This window comes from Trematomus bernacchii, unplaced genomic scaffold, assembly GCF_902827165.1.
Source record: "Trematomus bernacchii unplaced genomic scaffold, fTreBer1.1, whole genome shotgun sequence".
Taxonomy (NCBI): domain Eukaryota; kingdom Metazoa; phylum Chordata; class Actinopteri; order Perciformes; family Nototheniidae; genus Trematomus; species Trematomus bernacchii.
This window is the reverse complement of record NW_022987803.1, coordinates 12023602-12042984: the sequence shown is the minus strand read 5'-3', so window position 1 is coordinate 12042984 and position 19383 is coordinate 12023602. Positions and strand designations below refer to the sequence as shown.

Sequence of the window (19383 nt, the reverse complement as noted above, 5' to 3'; positions counted from 1 at the left end):
ACATGTACTTTACAGTGTGGAGACTAGGCTACTGTTGAACAACATAGAAAGCTGAAAGGAAATAATCCACTAGCGACATCTGGGGGAGAAACTGCAGCGTTGATACAAATGGGAGAAAATGATACATTAACGTAAATCGGGAAGTTGGCGTCCTCTGCTGGCACAAAGTAGACGATTCACCAACTCTTGAATTTTCAGGGCTTTGAACCAACTTCCTAAATCACATTTTAGACAGTTTAATTGTTGAAGCAATTTCCCTATCATTTGGTCAAGCACAGCACAGTAGTATATGCATTGACATATCTTTCAACGGAGCGTAAAATAATTATAATCCAATTGTAAATAATTAAATAATTTAGCTGAGTAAAAGCCTTCTATGAAGGAAAACTACACAATCAATTGTGAATTTTCCATTTTTCTCCGGGTTTCAAATAAGATTATAGGTCTTAATTTCATGGGGAATAGATATTATAGGGCATTATATCAAATAAAAAAATATGTTCTGTATCCTAATCGTGACCCTGCTCCAATGATTTACTATTGTATATGTTCTGTCAATGCAATAGAACGAAAATGCGAATGACATCAACAAAACCAATACGACAGAAGAGGGGAAGTTAAATGTATTTAATTATGTTACAGTAGCTAATCCTGCATCTGTCATGCGTTACACCACTGTCGTAAAACGTCTCTGTCTGCTGTTGCAATGGCGTTTGCTGCGACAGCACTTTCCGGCAGCAGGGAAATCGAGGAGAAAGCAGCGACAAACGTCGCCAGCGGTTACGTTATCGCCTCAAATATCCTTGGATTTATGCGATATTCGTTGATCTAACTCGTATATTGATTGTTTATCCCCTTGCCTTGTGGATGAGCTTGTGTTCAACGTTTTCCAAGCGAGAATCTCCACCTTAATGCGGTGGGATGGCCACAGTGCCGCCTGGGCCTAGTAGCGCTCTCCCCGCAACCCCGGCCGAGAGTCCTCCTTTCCCCGGGGCTGGGAGCGCGGAGCCGGCGGGGGGAGACGGAGAGGCGGCCTGCCACAGAGACGACTGTTTACCCACCGGTACAGGGAATACGTCAGAACCGCTAAGCGAAGTCATTAGGTCGGTTAATAAGAAGCAAAATAACATGCTAGCGCGAGCTAGCCCGGCGGCACTTCACCTCAAAATGCAAGCTCGAGAGCAGCAGCTAAACGGCTTGTCCGGCTCCTCAGAGGACGCGGACAGCCACCAGCACACAGGAAACCGGCCTGACAACCCGAGACCGTCCGTGGACAATTGTGACAGCAGCAGCAGCAGCGGCAGCAACGAGGAGGCTTCAACCGCGAGAAACAATAGTGAGCATTGCCAACATGAAGGCCACAGCCCCATCTCCAAAAACGGCAGTCACTCGCCCCTAGTTAACAATAGCATGAACGGGATGCCGGGTTTGATAAGAACTGAGACAGCCCACAGCCACCCCGGGGACGAAGGGAAAGAGGAGCTTGACCTCACGGAGCCACCGAGACCGCCGAGCGACAAGCCGCCGGACGCCGGGCCCGAGCACAGCCACGCCGCCTCGCAGGAGCTGCAGCCGCCGATCGCGGAGCTCGCCCGGCTCGCCCTGAGCGGCTCCCCCGGCCGAGCGGAGGAGGACAGCCACGGCATCTGCTATGTCCGCTACGAGTCCGAGCTGCAGATGCCGTGGATCATGAGACTGATCACAAAGGACTTGTCTGAGCCTTATTCAATTTACACCTACAGGTACTTCATTCACAACTGGCCGCAGCTCTGCTTTCTGGTGAGTAAAGACACTGAAACATTAAGAAATGCTGATATTCATCCTTTAATGTTTGTCATAATGCGTTAGCTACCCTCTTATCCCTTTGGCTACCTAAAGGTGAATAGCATTATTTAGGCTGGGCGTGACTGCATACTTATAGCTTTCCATCACCTGTCAGTGTGACTCAACTGCAGCCAAACACAGTGCTGATATACACTAAGCTTAAACTTACATAAGTAGACGTGTCACTGACAGCATGTTGGTTTGGAAGTTGTATTGTATCTGTTCGGAGCTACAACACCTACTTTAATGTCACAAAGCCTTGATCCTTGTTAGATTTATGGATGTTAGTTGGAATTTATAGCTGTCAATTCAAGGTTATTTGAACTGACATGACAATATCCCTTATATATCTTCACTAGGGTAAGGGTCTTCGTGAGTTTAGGAGCAAGCAAAGGTTTAAAATCCTTGCCTTTCAGTTAAAGTAGAGGAAAATATGCTTTACGTAGGTGTTTTCTCTCCCGCCTACCATGTCCAGTCAGGTTTTTGTTGGTGCCAAACACTGTCCATTCTTTGTTTATCCTCTGAGCGTCAAGGTCGTAAACTTCCCAGTTCCAGTTTGTCCGGAACGAAACATGTAACACAAGAGGAAGTGCCTTGAAAAACAGGTCAAAGGTCAGATCAGGGAACCAGCAGAACTGGCAAGAGGACAGGAATTATTGCTTGGCTTTCATCAACTATGGATGTGACTTTTGTGTGTGTCTGTCACAGGCCATGGTGGAGCAGGAGTGTGTCGGAGCCATCGTATGTAAGCTTGACATGCACAAGAAGATGTTCCGTCGTGGCTACATCGCCATGCTGGCCGTGGACTCGAAACACAGAAGGAAAAGCATCGGTAAGATTTGGACTCTGCATGGCACAAACATAATAAAAGTCTTTACTTTCACATTGCGGAGCCGAGAACAAGCTGTACCATAGCCTCTTTGGTGCATTCTTTGACAACCAAATCCTCTGATGCAAATGCACTATTTAGATAGGTAGTTGAGGTGCACTATACTTTAACCTTAAGGGTAGGGTTGGGAACTGAAACTCGTTTCCAGATGAGAACCGATAAGAAAATGCCGGGTACCCATACAAAATACACAATTTCGGTTCTGCTTAACGGTTCCTAAACGCGGTAGACCCTGTATTCCACCGGGTCCGTCTGCGCCGCGATGACCCGGTGGAATACAGGGGCAGACTGGCCATCTGTGTGTTCTGGAGAATCACAGAACGGCCGGTCGTCAGCGGGGCGTAGACGGCCGGCTCGGTACGCTGACGGCCGGCACCGCCCTTAATTTGTTTAAACGGCATCATGTAAGTTGCGCTGACAGGCGACAGAGGTCCACAGTTTCCCCGCAGCGAGGCTCCCCCCGCCCTCCCGTAGACGGTTCACGAGCTCAGTCACTTCATAACACCAAAGATGGATCGCGGTAAACGCTCTAAAGTGAGGCTCCACTACACTAAAAAAGAAAAAGACAAGACACAGTGTAATGCCTGTTAATAGCTTGCCTCAAGCATAGCTCAGTTAAAATAAAGCACAGCTATTGTGCAATACATTTGTATTGCATGTATATTTTTTATTTGTAAAAATGTCAGTTAAAGCTTAAAAGAATAAAGATATTTTTGTTATTTAAACGTTTGACCTCTTTCTTTTACCATTTTGGAATCGAAGCAGGGAATCGATAAGAACCGGAATCGATAAGCAGAACCGGAATCGGAATCGATAAATGTCAAACGATACCCATCCCTACTTAAGGGACATTTTTACCTTTTGACCCTCTTATACTACCAGATGTCAAGCCAGATAAAAATGTTTGTGTTTTCTTGAAACCTTGTGTTTGTTGAGTGTCCTAACTGACTTTGACTCCTTTTGTTTAAGGTACTAATCTGGTGAAGAAGGCCATCTATGCCATGGTGGAGGGTGACTGTGACGAGGTAAAATATATTAAACCATTCTCACTGGAGGAAGTCTCTATTAATTGACATGTCTTTCTTTTTTTCAAACCATATACAACATCCAGAAAATAGCTTGAAACAGACTTTGGTCTGACATGCGCAGGCTTGATGTCTCACATTGGCACAGGTTCAAATTCTGTGTGTCAGTGTTTTCACTCACAGTGTTACATGACTAGAGCATTGGTTCTCAACCTTTTCATCTAAAGGGACCCCTTTTCTGTCAGTGATTAAAGTCCCATGTCTAATGCTTTGGGTGACAGACTTTATGGAAATGTATATTATATTCAACTGTACAGTTAATCCAAAAACTTCAGGTAGTTTGTGTTAAACGAGTAATTTGGATTTTAAGTACAATTCTTCCTGTGAAAATTGCATCAGATCAGATTTCCTGTTATTTTAAGTAATCAAGAATTTCTCACATCCCCCTGTAAGCTTTGGCGACACCCAGTTTAGGAAGCTCTGTGCTAGAGGACAGTCTGGCATTTACCAAATCAGATTTACAGAAAATACAATCAATACAACCAAAGATTTAATAATCACTAAATACAACCATGTGGACCTTTTTTGTTTTTGTTTGCCTCCAAAGCCTCTATGCAAGCATAAACCGAAAGAAAAGTTGGCTTCTCGTTTTTCAAGGACTAGTTTTTCTTTCCCCGTCCTTCACTCCTTTAAGTTGGTAACCTTGGATTGACTTTTAGGTACTCTGATCCCTTCAGTAACTTCCATGTTGCTCTGCTTCTCTCTAAATACTGACTCACTGCCTCTTACAGACGCATACAAAACAAGTGAAGTCTCCAGAAATGGCATGTGTTTGAAATGGAAATGAGACTCTGTATTAAACTTACCCTGATCTCTTTGTAAGCTGAGACCAAAGCACTGATGATGATTCACCACAGTGATGATTTTTGTGTCAGTGTAAACACAAGTACACATTTTTATAGAAACTGCAACCGCTTTGCCTGGGTTACAAGCTGCGATGTTCTCAGCTTTGGTGCTTGTGTATCAGCAGGTTTTTATCTGTATAGATCCCAACAAAACATACAGACATACAGGAACCGATGGTTTTACAGGTTTCCTTATCACTGACTAAAGTGCATCAATTCACTAAAGACTGACCCATGGAGCCTGGCAGGTTTAACCTCCCAGCGAGGCTCCATTGGTTTGAGGCTTTGTTTTTGCTCTCAAGTGCTCATAGGCAAATATATTACACTACCAAATACAATTTGAGTTTAATTTCCAAACTGCTTTGCTTGTAAATGCTATGATGTTGACAGCAAACCTTTACAACACACATACAGAAAAAGATGGCTTACCCATCCCCTCTTGCAAATGCATTACAATGTTATTATGACATATCTTTGACAAAATGTTACTGTAGGTGGAGATCACTTTGTAAATCGAAACTACTATATGTTTGGAAGTAAAGAAAATACTCTAATGACTTTAACTTTGACTTATTACTTCAACTTAAAGAGGCCCTATTGTGCTTTTTGGGCCGTTTTTCCCTTTCCTGTAGTGTGCTATAGAGGTTTTTGTGAATGTTAAAAGTCTGCAAAAGCTAAATGGGCTGCAGCACAGGCAACATGAGAAAAATAAATACCTTTTTTAAACATTACATACAATTTTGAACCTGATGTGAGTATAATATTGTGGAATATTTAATATTAATATTCCATGTCATATATTTATGTATATATATATTTGTATATATAATATCTTGTCAAATTCAACATGTATATTTTCTATTTTATTTTCTTTTCTTTCTATTCTTGTTTATTTCTTGTTTATTTTTTTGTTTTGTTTTATTGTAAAATGCCCAATTTCCCAAATTGAGATCAATAAAGTACCATCTTATCTTATCTTATAGGACCCCTTTAACACATTTGATATAGTGATTGCGCTTAGGTTTATAGAATATTTAGACAAATTTGACAAAAACATTTCTTGCCCATTAAGAAATATTAACATTAATATTTTGGGTTTTTGACTGACAACAGAAATAAGACATTTAAAGACCTCGCCTTAGACTTTGATAAACTGAGAAGGACATTTTTCACAATTTTCTGGCATTTTTTAGAACAGACGAGTAATCACCACATATAGAAATTAATCAGCAGATTCATCAATTACAAAAAATGATGGTTTGATGGTTTAATTATGACTATCTGACATATATTTCTTTACCCGGTTACAATAATGTGTCTCTATGGCCCTCTGTGTGTCCCCAGGTTGTTTTGGAGACTGAAATCACCAACAAATCAGCCCTGAAGCTGTACGAGAACTTGGGTTTTGTCAGAGACAAGCGGCTGTTCAGATACTACCTAAACGGAGTGGACGCGCTGCGGCTCAAACTGTGGCTCCGCTAGAGAAAAGAGGAGGGGACAGGGGAGGACGGGACACCTCGTACGCTATCGGCTCAACAGCCTCAGCTCTGCCCTGGTCATTTCACTCTTATACATACACACACACACACACACACACACACACACACACACACACACACACACACACACACACACACACACACACACACACACACACACACACACACACACACACACACACACACACACACACACACACACACACACACACACACACCTGTGTACAACATTTTGCACATAGGTATGCATAGACACGCAGACACACCCTCTTTTTGTCCTTGACCTCCGAACAACCGTTGTCGAGGGCGAACCCGATTGACATCCCACCTAATGGGCCAGAGGAGGGGCGGTGAGCGAGGGTGACCTTTTGACCTTCAAGCTTGGATGCTATGTACCGAGTTGCGAGGCAGCTGAAGTGAGGACATTCGTCCGAACCCTCAATAGGACACGGCACCGCAGCAGATCCTCCTACAGAACATGGGACAAACACAGACTTCAAAGGAAACAACAAGTGACACCAGGAAGCGGGGTGGTGAAAAACAGACTGGGAAAAGAAAATATTTGTTTGAGTTTCTTTTTGTGTTCCTTTTTTAACCTTGTGAGTTGGACGGGGTAAAAGCTATAGTATGACTGTGTGTTTGTACCGCCTCGTGTTTTTTTCTTTTGGAGTGTTTGGCTTGTTTTCATGTGTGGTTTCACAGTGAGCAAGTGACCGTGTTGTGTGACTGTGTGAGCGCATGCTTCGGTTAGAACTGTGCGTTCTTGTTTTTTGTTCCCATCACCTGCCTCAGCCCCCTGGACTGAAGCCTGTAAAGATATGCATGCATTTATTTTAAAGTGAGTGCGGCGGAAAAAGTGTGAAGAGTGTGTGTTGATTTACCCAGTTTGAGCTAAACCCACCGAACCCCCTTCCTGTGTTTGGTGTAAGTATGTTGCTGTAGAGCAGTTGATCGAAACAAATCACTCCATTAGCACCTCAAACTTTTCCCAACTGGTGAATTTGCTACCGTTTTTGCTTCTATACCTTTCACTAAATCTCTCATCAAACCTGACTGTATGGGTGAGGAATTTAGATTTTTTCTTCCTATTAGAACAGAACTTGTTTCCCCTAAATGCACTGCCAGCTGCTGCAAAATCCCCCAAAAGGAGTCTTTGAAATAGAATAGTTGACTCCTTTTTTAAAGATTATATCCGCCTGTTCCTCCTTATTGCAAGTGCCACTCAATCCATCAGCACTCTCAGCCTCAGCTCAGCCTGCTAACAGGCGTCACACACTCAGCCTCGACACTTCTGCGTCTGCACTCGGCACCAGACCGGAGGCGAAGTGTTACATATGCTGGAATGCATGAGTATGCTGTGTGTGTTTATCTCTCGATACAAAAAAAAGAAAAGGAAAATAGACAAGTATTCTTAGCAGATTATATTTTATTCTATGTTTGCTTTCAGTTTGTTTAGATTGTCTAGCGTACACCTGTTTAACCTCATGCTGCTCATCAGCGGCTGAGTCCTCAATGCACCAGGTGCTCTAACTCGATGCACAACCAACCTCGCTAACATTTAAGATCTCCGACCTGAGACTTAGTTGCACCAGGACGCTCCAATCCACACTAATTAAGACAGTTGGCTTCATCCGCTTTTGTGTTTTTTCTTTTCTTAAAAGTAAATATGAACAAAGGTCAGATGCACTTCTTTGGAAATTGCTGCAGTGTGTATGTGTACGTAGTACGAATGTGTCTTGTGTGTCCTGTTATTTTGACAATGGCGTGGTTCTGTTAGACTTTTATTTCTCTAGTTTCTAAATCGGAGCCTTTGGTGCTGTGTTTTGTTTCAAGGACAACAGGAAAGAAGAAGAAAAGGCAGACTTTTTTTTTTTTTTTACTTTCAAGGATACGAGTAAGTGCTCAATGTGGTGGAAAGACTGGAGACTGTTTGGTTGAAGAGAGGATAAACCCTAAATCAGCTTAGATATTTTGGAAAACAACCTGCGTTACAGGTTTTTAAATTAAGAAAACTTCAAATTATGCAATCGGACATTGCATGCTTTTATGCTGTCTACAATATTCAATGCAGGACACTGCCTTGGGGCGCATTCAGAATCAAATCTGCTCCAAAATATTGACTACAGATCAAAGTCTCCAGCAAACATTTGTGGTAGTTGGATGTATAAATTATTTGATAGCTAGTCTCCATGAATGACACTACAGGACCTTGTTCATATTTCGGGATTATTTTCCTTCAGACTGAAGTAGATGTTTACAGAGTCGCCACCCCCATAACAGCCTGTGTATGTACGTTTGTGTCTGTGTGCATTTAGAACAGACCAGACCTATTTTTGTTTGTTTTTCAGATTTGTATACGAGTGTTGTTCTATTCCTCGGATATATTGAAAGCATGTTTTTTTTTTGGGTGAATCATCTGTTGGGAAGGGGGCGGTTTGGGTTGATTTATCCGATTGTGATTTTTATTTTTAATTTCTGTGCTACTTTAGCCCATCCAGAGGCTTAACGAGGACTATGAGCGATTCACAGTGGGCATACAAAAAAACACTCTACACCGTGAACACAAACTATTATCTTTACTGCTCATCTGACACTCTTTAAATTTAAATGATCACCCTGTGTAAACTCCTGGTTTATTTTGGAGGTATAACGTGTCCCTGTGTTGGACATTTGTCTCCCCTCATGTGTTCTCTCACTTCCCTTGCCCTTTCTCTTCTTTTATACAGTGACAGTGATAGACGAAGGGACATGATAGGTACAAAAGGAACCTGTCTGTTCTTAAAACCAGCTGTCAGTACGAGGAGATGTTTTAGATGTCGAAGGAAAAGTGTTATCTTTTTTTTTTTTTTGCTTTACTCCTGTGAAACTCTGGCAGTTCCATATGGGCATTACAGCCTGTCACAAAGAGCCAAAGCGCTCAGTTTAGCTCATCACAGACTGAAGGGCTTCGTCATCAATATCAGGCCTGCTGTGTTTTAATGACAATGCATTTGGGAAAAAAGTTTTTGACTTTACAATGCCAGTTCAGTGTTCACAGATGTCAGAGGCAGTTTTCTTTACTCCTCCTGGACGTCCGCTGTGCTTTTCAGGTAGCTTACTCTAACAATCACACGCCCAATTCTCTGCTCACCTGGGGCGACATCTGCCTATCCTACATTTCTAGTGTTACAATTATACATTTCCCAGTAACCAGTTTGCGGGTCGGATAAAGAAAATGTGTCTTGGCTGTCATGCTGCACCACAAAAAGCTGTGTTCCTGCAACCAACCAACCAACCACAGAGGCTTCCTGCAGTCTTTTCGGGGCGGCCAGCTACGCCTCCAACGCCATCTACGGAGTGTGCAAAGGGGAGAACAAAAGGTTTTTTTGCATGTCAGATTTCTGTTCCCCCAGTTCCTCTTCCCTGTCCCCTCTCTTGATTTTGATCTGGAAATGTCCGATAGCTTTTATTTAATGTGGAAAAAGAACACAGAAATAAATTATTTGATTTTTTTAATGCTGTAAACTGGGTCATGTCTGCTGTCTGAAGTGGTTTCCATTTAAAACATAGTTCACACTTTAGCTACATCATAAGAGAGTTGAAATAAGACATCTTAAAGAATTGTTTATTTGATCACATGTTGAATTATTTACACAGAGAAAAAAGTTTCCACTATTTTACATCACACTTACCCTAAAACAGTATTATTGCATATTAACAGGCAGTTGTACATTAAGCATATCAGGACTGAAATTACTGAAAATATTTTCCTTTTGAACAAAAGACAGCACTATGTATTAATGTCGTGAAAAACATGGCTCGGATGAGTGTTTTGAAATACGTACTGTCTGAACTATAGCAGAAAGGTTTTTTATTAACAATTTCCTGTTTTCTTCCAAACTCAAGAACTGTATTTGCTTACATAGTTGATAACAGAAATCTAAAATTCATGGGGCAGACATGTTTGTCAAAATGTCTTTGTCTGCCCTTCTCTGAAGCAGATAACCACACAAGTAGGCTACTGAAAAATTATCTTTTAATTAACTTGTGAAAATATGAACTTCTGCCCCAGTGTCTTCAATGTTTGTGCTTTTCCAGCCAACATAAACCCTTCATTCATTATAATTAAAGTCACTGCAACAGGGCTGTGTATGAACAGACTTAATAGTCATGCACTTAAAAACACTTTTTGCAAATTGCAAAAACGATGAATTCATATTGATGGGGGGAGGTTTTATGCCTCATATTGATGGGGGGGAGGTTTTATGCCTCATATTTTTGAGGGACAATGGTATCTTGTACTACAGATTATTAGATGTTAAAATTAGCTGTGTGTGTGTGTGTGTGTGTGAACCATAGACTGTATATATAAAGGGTGTGAACAAATGCTTTTGAACAATAGATTTAAAACAAATCCAGAAAATGTACATTTAAATGAAGCAATTAATTATATGTAAAGGTATCTGAAATGTGTGGAACATTTGGTTTAAGGCAATACTTAAACATTTTGGGAAACATGCTTATTCATTTTTTTGTATATAGTTTGATGAAAATGTAGTTACCAATGTGTTAAATATGAAGCTATGTTTCATCCAGGAATTGGTGAATTTAGCATGAAAGCTGGAAACAGCAAGCCTGGTTCTGTTGAAATGTTATAAAATCTGGATACCGGTTAGCAGCTAGCAGTTGTAAGGTATAGACTCCAGGCAGTCACTGCTCTAAGCCGAATAAATGTTTGACACGTTTCCACAGCAACTTATCAATTTAACACTTATTTTCTGATATGTGTTAAACAAACCAAAATGAGTTTTAAAAGGTTTAGTTTGTTGAACAGGGGCAAAGCTAGCTGTTTCCCTCCATTCTTCATGCTAGGCTAACCGGCTGCTAGCTCCAGCTAACTGAGATTTGAGAGTGCTATCATTCTTGTCATCTAACTATTGGCAAAAAAAAACAAATAAGCATATTAAACAAACTGTTGAATAATATAAATATCCACATTTAGCAAGAAATACAAATGTATTTACACTCAAACAACTGACCCCAAGTCAGTTACATATACGGTAAATATATGTAGGCCTACATTGTTGATGTGATGTATCTCTTCTACAGCCCTTTTTCACTGCTTGACAGAAATCCTGCTGGTCCACATTTTGCCTCTCAACTCCAACAATTTATCAGCAACACTATAATCCTGCCATTACCCTGCTGATGCATTTTTTTTAGAAGCATCAATATAATCTTTTATGTTGAAGTACATCACGCCAGCCTTGCCAAGCCATTAGAGTCAACATCACCTGACAACATTCAGAAAAGTGCTCACATTGGTTCTTTTAGAAGTGGTGGGATACAAAGCGGAACTTTGTGCAGCCTGTGCAAATTGTGTCCTCTACTCAGTCACACTCTGTGGATCAGATGAGTCATAGCCAAACAGCCCAGGGTGATGGGAGATGCTGTAGTCATAGTGATGGGGTTGTTTGCTGAGCCTCCATTACAGGAGCATCAGCTATTGGTCACCGACAAAAAGAGCCCAGCAGGGTCTCATCAGAACTCATCTTCAGAGCTATCAGCCAGCAGCATGGCCTGGTCCTGACGGCTGGTCCCCGGCTCTCGAGGTTGCTGGGGAGTTGAAATGAAAATTAAAAGTTGCATAGACAACATTTCTTCCCGATAGAGTTTGCAAGTGGTCGGTGTTGAAGTGAGCTTTTACTCAAGTAAACCACAAGGACACGTCTCACACGCTGCCTGTATGCTCTGAGCCCAATCACCATCACTTTGTCACACCAAACACTTGCTAGGCACACATTACGCTACTCTTTTACCAACACCGTAAATCTATCTATAAAAGACCCCCCAAAAAACTGCTGTAACAGAAATATAGATGAATAAGAAGTGATTTAGGGGAGTACATGTAATATTTGTTCCACTTCAATAAGCACAAGTATTATTGTTTTGCTGCTGTAGCAACGTTTCTGTTTTCCAGGAAACAGGTGACAGGGCACAAAGCATTTTGTTTTCCAAGGTTAAGCTACTTTGGTTGTTTCACTGTCAGTCATTTCCACTAATGGCTTAAGTAAGTTCAATGAACTTAGGTTGTTGGTGGAACTGACCTCTTGCTGCCTGACCTTCCTCCTCTGGTGTTTGAAGCTGTGAATCATCCTGATGCTGTAGAGGGCGCAGACGATTAACAGGGCCCCAGTGATGCCTATGCCCACAGGGGCCAACATCCCGGACACATAACCCGCCTGCAGAGCATAAAGACAAAATTGCTAAACGGAATTGTAAACAAAGTCTAATCCTGGCAATCCTTCTCTATAAACTCAAATAAATCCCCTAACATATAAAACTGTAAAGGTAGAGAATATTACCAGATTTATCCATAACAGCACTTATAATGGAGCGAATAAAACAGACATTATTTGATGGACGACCAAGACTTTTTAGCGGCAGCAGGGGGCAGTCTTACCTTTTCTCTGATCAACTCTAACCAGCTCCGCACTGTGAGAAAAGAGACAGATATAGCACTTGTTATTTTTCATAAATGTATTTCAAATGATTGTGATGCATGTATGATGACTGCAAGTGAAGGTATGACCATTGAATATGTTCTGTTATTTCCATAGCTTATGTAAAGATGATTTAGAAACCATGTTCTCTTACTCAGCCCCTGGTTGCGTTGGACCCAGAGAGGAGGTGGAGGGATGAGGCTGTACGGAAGCCTCGTTGAGAAGGTTTTAGGTGTCTCTGTTAGGTCCTCCTCGCTGTCATCCTCGATCGATTCCTCAGAGTTCTCATCCTCATCCTCTTCATCTGTCTCCTCTGTGTGAGATAACAAAAAAGAGCTACTCAGTGGCCACGAAAAAGGATGACATTTATGAAAAACCTATTTCTTTTTAATGAAATTGTTTTTTTGCAGTTGGCAATAAAACTTGTCTTACCCTCAGACTCCATCTCCTCTAACCCTGATCTGGATTTGTGCACCGGATGATGGGTTGCCATGGATACCGTTGTCATAGCATGCTGGAGGGATGAGAAGGAGGGGTCGGTGGTGGGCAAGTTCTCCTCAAGGTTTGCTGTCCTCACATCACCTACACGCCGGGAAGCACGTGGACCGAACACACACACACACACACACACACACACACACATGCATACACTTTGTTACAGCTATTTTAACATCTAATAATCTGTTGTACAAGATGCCTTATATTGCATGTGCAGTATTTCTTCTGTTTCAGTGATTCAATGAAATTAACTGTCGGAGAAATACATTCTCAAGCAAAATCAAGTCTCTTCAAGATCACATGAATTCAGGCCAGAGGTTGCCTAGAGGGGGAAAACATATTTCAATAACTTCAACAACAAAATATATTTACTATTACTTTTCTTTTTCAAAATAATGTTGATGCACAAGCAAGGTGTACTGTTGCCCCATAATTCTATGTTAAAATGCAACAACCCCTGCAGGATAAAAGGCACATAAGAATGAGTTATAATGATTAGTATTAGTAAATAAAGGTTGAATAAAAAATGAAATAAAAAAACTAAAATTCAGCAAGATATTTGAAAAAACAGTTCCTGGAATTAGTTGCTCCATCACATTTACACAATGACCCATACTGTTCTTTGAAAAATGGTTGACACTAATGTGAAGTACATGTGACTTGTAGGACAAAAAGCTCCTTGTGTTGACATTCATTCATCCATGCTGCCACATCACCTCTCTCAGTTTGATCCTCGGCTCCGCCCCTCCGCTCTGAGACAGACGGTCCCAAGGATCCGATTGGCTCCAGCAGCTCCCCGCCGGACGCCTGCCACGATGACGTCCAGTCTGGCATCAGCAGTGGCAGGGCGTGTGAGGGACCGTCGCTGTCTGTCTCCACGGTGACCAGCTGGTCCAGATCTACCTGATGCATTCCTCCTGTCGCCATGGCAGCAGGAGGCTGAGCGCTGCCGGGCACCGCGGTGACCGCTGCCACGGCCTCTGCTGCCCCCCCCTCCGCTGTCACATCTTCGAAAGGCTCGAAGATGAGAGGGAGAGCCTCTGAAGACATGGTGCCCTCAGTGGCCTCGTCCTCAGAGGGCGGGACCACAGTGTCCACTGTAAACACAAGAAAGACAGAATGAGAGTCAGGATATGTTCAGGTGCAAGGTGCATGACTGGATGTGTCAGAACTTTCTCCAATTAAACAAAGATAAAACAGAGGTAATGGTTTTTGGAGCCAAGGCAGAACGTATAAATTTAGCGCTGAGCTTCAGTCTGCAATGTTCAAAACAACAGATAAAGCCAGAACTCTAGGTGTAGTCATGGACTCTGACCTGAGTTTCAACAGTCACATTAAAACAGTTACTAAATCAGCCTACTATCACCTAAAGAACATAACTAGGATTAAAAGACTAATGTCACAACAGGATTTGGAAAAACTTGTCCATGCTTTTATCTTCAGTAGACTGGACTACTGTAATGGTGTCTTTACAGGTCTCACTAAAACATCTATTAGAAAGCTGCAGCTAATTCAGAACGCCGCTGCTCGAGTCCTCACTAACACTAAGAAAGTGGATCACATCACTCCTGTTCTGAAGTCCTTACACTGGCTTCCTGTGTGTCAAAGAATAGATTTCAAAATACTGCTGCTGGTTTATAAAGCATTGAATGGTTTAGGCCCAAAATACATGTCTGACCTACTGCTAAATTATGAACCATCCAGAACTCTCAGGTCTTCAGGGACTGGTCAGCTTTCTGTCCCCAGAGTCAGAACTAAACATGGAGAAGCAGCATTCAGTTATTATGCTCCAAATATCTGGAACAAACTCCCAGAAACCTGCAGGTCCGCTGCAACTCTTACTACTTTTAAATCCAGGCTGAAGACTTTTCTTTTTGCCGCTGCTTTTAATTGAACTATTCACATCTTAAACTGCACTGTAACTTTTATTCATGTATTTTTTCTTTTAATGTTTATTTTATTATCTTTTATTTTGAATGACTGATTTTAAATGCCATTTTCTTAATGTCTTCCATTTTTGTAAAGCACTTTGAATTGCCTTGTGTTGAAAGGTGCTATATAAATAAACTTGCCTTGCCTTGCCTTGCCTTGCCTTGCCTTGCCTTGCCTTGCCTTGCCTTGCCTTGCCTTGCCTTGCCTTGCCTTGCCTTGCCTTGCCTTGCCTTGCCTTGCCTTGCCTTGCCTTGCCTTGCCTTGCCTTGCCTTGCCTTGCCTTGCCTTGCCTTGCCTTGCCAAGATAGATAGAAATTGAGGTTTTCCTGAGGATCATGGTTTATTTATTATTTGTGATCTTGGTGTTGTTCGGAATAAACTCCATTGTGTGTTCCTTTGCCCCTCATACAGTCACTAGAGGTAACACGGTTCTCTTAAATGAGGAGATGTAAGCCTTGTTAAGATTTATATATTTTCTTGGGGCAGTGCCTTTATTGTATTGAGTGAAATGGGGATCCAAATCTAAATAGAAAGAGCATTTGTTTGGACCTTCTGGTAAAAGTCAGTCAAACACAGCAGTCTGAAAGTCTATGTTCTTGTGATTATGCTCAATTCAGTGAGAAAAGTAGGCCACCTGAATGAGTTTCTTTACAAAGCTGACAGCTCAAATAAATACATATATTTTCTACTGCAAAGCAGAAAGTGTATTCAGCACACATAGCAGCACTGAAGTATTAATGACAGAATGAAGCTCCTGGTCATGTGGTTTTCTCATTCAAAAGCACTTGCATTTGAGTTAACAGCTAAGACACAATGAAAGGAGAATATAACGTTCTCTCTAGATAAGAGACCACAGAGAGCGAGCTGTCACAGGAGAAACTGCTACCGCATATCTCTCAGACATTTCCTTTAGTCTAAAGTGTTTCTAAAGTAGGCTGAAAAATGCTTATAAAGACCGCAATCCTTTTACATAACGCTGTTTTGGGAATTGAGTTTTTTTTGTGTCAGCTTCCTCTCTGCTGGGAGGAAGCTTCATCAAACAGCCGATCCCCGAATGGACGGAAGGAACTGGCTCAGACAGACTCCTTTAATCCATTTCCCTATTCTGCCTCCATGAATAATAACCTGCCTGTTTCTCTACAATAGCCTGGATGGGGGAGTGTGAAGGGGGGGGGGGAAGAAAGAGCGGAGGTTCGAGGGGGTAAACAGATAGAGAGAGAGAGAGAGAGAGAGAGAGAGAGAGAGTGGTGAATCCTCCAAAGACTTGTATAACACACCCTGCCACCAGCCCTTTCATGGCAGTTGTGTGTGTTCTGTTTTTTTTCTTTCCAGGCTCGAGTCAGGAATAGAAAGTAATTAGTTTGCCACGGGTCCCAGCTGGGGTTCAAAGTGGAGCGTGGAAAAGCCGGGCGCCTTTCTTCGCCAATCATCAAAGGCAATCTTTGCCACGAGACGTGTCGTTTTAATTTCCGCTTTAATGAATCCTCCTGAAACCTCGCAAACTGCAGCAAAGCCAAGAAATAAAACTCGCTGTGGAAGAAAGTCAGACAATGACTGCAGAGCATTCCCTTAAACGTAGGAGTTTGTGTCCTTGTGCACCCAATTTGAATAATAGAACAGAAAGCTTTACCCTCCAAAAAAGTCAATTTCACATCAACATTAATTATGCTTTTCTAATATTTCACACTTACCATCCCCGGGCCTTGCTGCCTCAGTCCACAGGCTCTCAGGTCCATCCTCTCTGGGCATCAGGTTTGGTCCCAGTTCAGGTAACAAGGGGTCTGGAAGGGAGGACATTGTAGCTCCATTATGACCCCAAATTGACAAATGTGTGTAGGTTTGAGGGGAGGCAAAGACAGAGGGAGGGATGGGACTGCGGGAGGTCAGTTTCTGGATCCATAATCCAGAGTTTGGAGGTTCTGTAGAGGATGGCAAGCTTGTTTCCGAGTCCTCCAGAGAATCACCAGGTACTTTGGACCAGTCCTCCTCACTTTGGTCTCTGACCTGCCTGGATGTGATGCCCAGCTGTGATGGCGTTGTGAAGGAGGATGAAAATCCATCTGGAGTCGACCTTGCTGACCTCACTGCTGAGTCCACCTGCTCCGTCCCACCTGTAGGATCGGACACAGGCACCTTCCCACCGTGTGGATCAGCAGACAGCCCTGAAGCCGACTGTCTGCTCCCGTCCCCCATCTCAGACGAGCTCCCGTCCTTCTTTACCCTGCTCCTTTGGCTCCGTGCCTCTCCTCCAGCCTCGCTCGGCCCAGATCTTCCATCGAGGCTGTCCCCGTTTTCAGTCTGCGTCACCGAAGCTCTCCGCTCAGGTCGTGCATGTGGGCCAGCGCCTCCTTCTACATTTAAAACCAGGCCAGTCACATGTTGTGTGGGCTCTTTATCTGTGGCGTGCGTTGATACAACGAATGTTGCCGAGCTGCCACACTTTCCGTCACAGTCGCTGGTGTAGCTCTGGAGGTGGACGGGGGTCCCGTAGACACAGAGACAGGTGCCCGCCAGGAGGAGGCGAGGGAGCGTCCCAGACATCAGCATCTCTGTCTCGTCTCAGTGCCTGCTGAGCGTGGACGAAAGTGCTAGGTGTGAACAGCGTCTGACTGTCACTTCAACGCTTTGCCACCCAGCTGTAGACATGTGGACAGAAAGAGAAAGCAGAGGTGGCGTGAAGGAAGATAGGTGACAGGGTGCAGATTAAAGAACCAGCATACAAATTATATAACATTTTATTCAGAATTTCATATAGCCTGTAGTTACCAAAGAGAACAGGATTAACTGTCAGCCTTTGCTTTGATGCTGCACCGTTTTGGAATAATTTGGATGAAATTCCTTTTCATCTCAGACTCTTCTGCTCACTTTGTGTAAACAGAAGGAAATGCTACACTCACAGGTGGAGGGTGACAAATAGAGAGAGTCTGACACAGCAATCCTTAGCACCCCCCTGCATTTCACCTATAAATAGCACCAGGTTTTCTAAGATCCTCTACAGAAGGATCCATTAAACAGACCTCTATGTTTGCAGGATATATGCACATTGGATTTTAAAACGGCTAACAGCTGGAGCATGTGTTGCTTCACATGACGAGGCAGCAATTATCACCCAATAATCAATCCCTGCTTGCTGTAGAGAAATACACGACACGTCTGGTGTTCACAGGGTGACACCCTTTCATGTTGCCGGAGAAACACAAACAATCATCCGAGCCCTGATGATGCACTGTCCAAAAATGCAACCCACTGTTCTGCATGCGCACCTCCCCTGTGATCAATACCGTTTAATAGCTCATGCAGTGCACATATAGCGAGAGTATAAACAGATTCACACTGCGCTGTTGAATCACCGGAGCTAACATGCATGCATTCCTTTAAATCGCGTCATTTTGAGGCAATGCGAGAGAATGCACATTAAAGTCGCGTAAGGCTAAAAATAAATACCTTCCAGAGTTCATGACGGCTCGCGGTGCCTGTAGGAGTTTGTCTTGCAGTTTGCAGGAAATAATGCAGTTCGCACGGACACAGATTCAGGATAGTGAGGGTGGATTGAGAGGCTTGTTGTTGAGCAGCTCGGCGTCACTGACTGAAAGTCTCAGTCTTCTCTTCGTTATGTCCTCCTGCTTCTGAAGTGCTGCCACCAAATGCTTCAGATCTGCAGGATTCACCTAAAGTGGCAGCTGTGGCGTCTGTTTTATGATAAACGAGCTAATTGCATTGAATGCATCTATTCCTCGATAATCAGAAGTTTATGTTTTCTTCCAAAAAAAGGTCATATGAAGAGCCTGATGGTGCTGAACGGACAGCTCCCTAACCTTAAATTAAAGTCAAAGGTCGTTGTAAACAGAGAGCAGTGGAGACCAGAGGAAGAGAACTGTCCGTTTCTTATTCTGTGTATTTTAAACAATATACAACCAATATAATATATCTTGCTAAATTTGAAGATGTTGAAAATGAACGTTATTTTTACAATGATGACCCAGAATATTTAACGCATTTATTCGTGAGCACCATAGCCATAGCATTGGAAATATTGTTAACTAATAATTATGCTATAAACGCTAAATAACAAAAGTCTCCCCAAATAATTAACTTTTTTTTATGTGAATTTAAAGAATATATAAAGACTCTCAGACGTATAAATGTTGTTAATTGTTATTATAATATATTTGCAATTTATGTAAAGCATTTAATGTTGTTGTTGTGTAATCATAATATCATTTTATTTCAATGAACTGATTGTTTGACTGATGTGCAGTCACCTTTGCTACAATAAATTCATTTTTTTTTTAAATAATATTCATGCATACATTAGATTAATAACAGCTC

At 42.4% G+C, this 19383-nt stretch overlaps 2 protein-coding genes across 2 annotated transcripts; one reads left to right on the top strand and one right to left on the bottom strand.

Moving 5' to 3' along the window:
- Positions 1 to 692: 692 nt before the first annotated feature.
- naa30 (N-alpha-acetyltransferase 30, NatC catalytic subunit) lies at positions 693 to 6291 on the top strand. Its single transcript, XM_034150464.1, has 4 exons — positions 693 to 1779; positions 2533 to 2656; positions 3683 to 3738; positions 5988 to 6291. The coding sequence occupies exons 1-4, from the start codon at positions 922 to 924 to the stop codon at positions 6123 to 6125; spliced, it is 1176 nt and encodes a 391-aa protein (XP_034006355.1). The 5' UTR covers positions 693 to 921; the 3' UTR covers positions 6126 to 6291.
- A 1681-nt stretch (positions 6292 to 7972) lies between these two features.
- LOC117498396 lies at positions 7973 to 18621 on the bottom strand. Its single transcript, XM_034150463.1, has 8 exons — positions 18499 to 18621; positions 16746 to 17690; positions 13839 to 14219; positions 13057 to 13206; positions 12779 to 12937; positions 12585 to 12616; positions 12229 to 12363; positions 7973 to 11737 (listed from the first exon to the last, which is right to left on the bottom strand). Exons 2-8 carry the CDS (start codon positions 17599 to 17601, stop codon positions 11663 to 11665), a joined length of 1788 nt encoding a protein of 595 aa, XP_034006354.1. The 5' UTR covers positions 17602 to 17690; positions 18499 to 18621; the 3' UTR covers positions 7973 to 11662.
- Between the last annotated feature and the right edge of the window lie 762 nt (positions 18622 to 19383).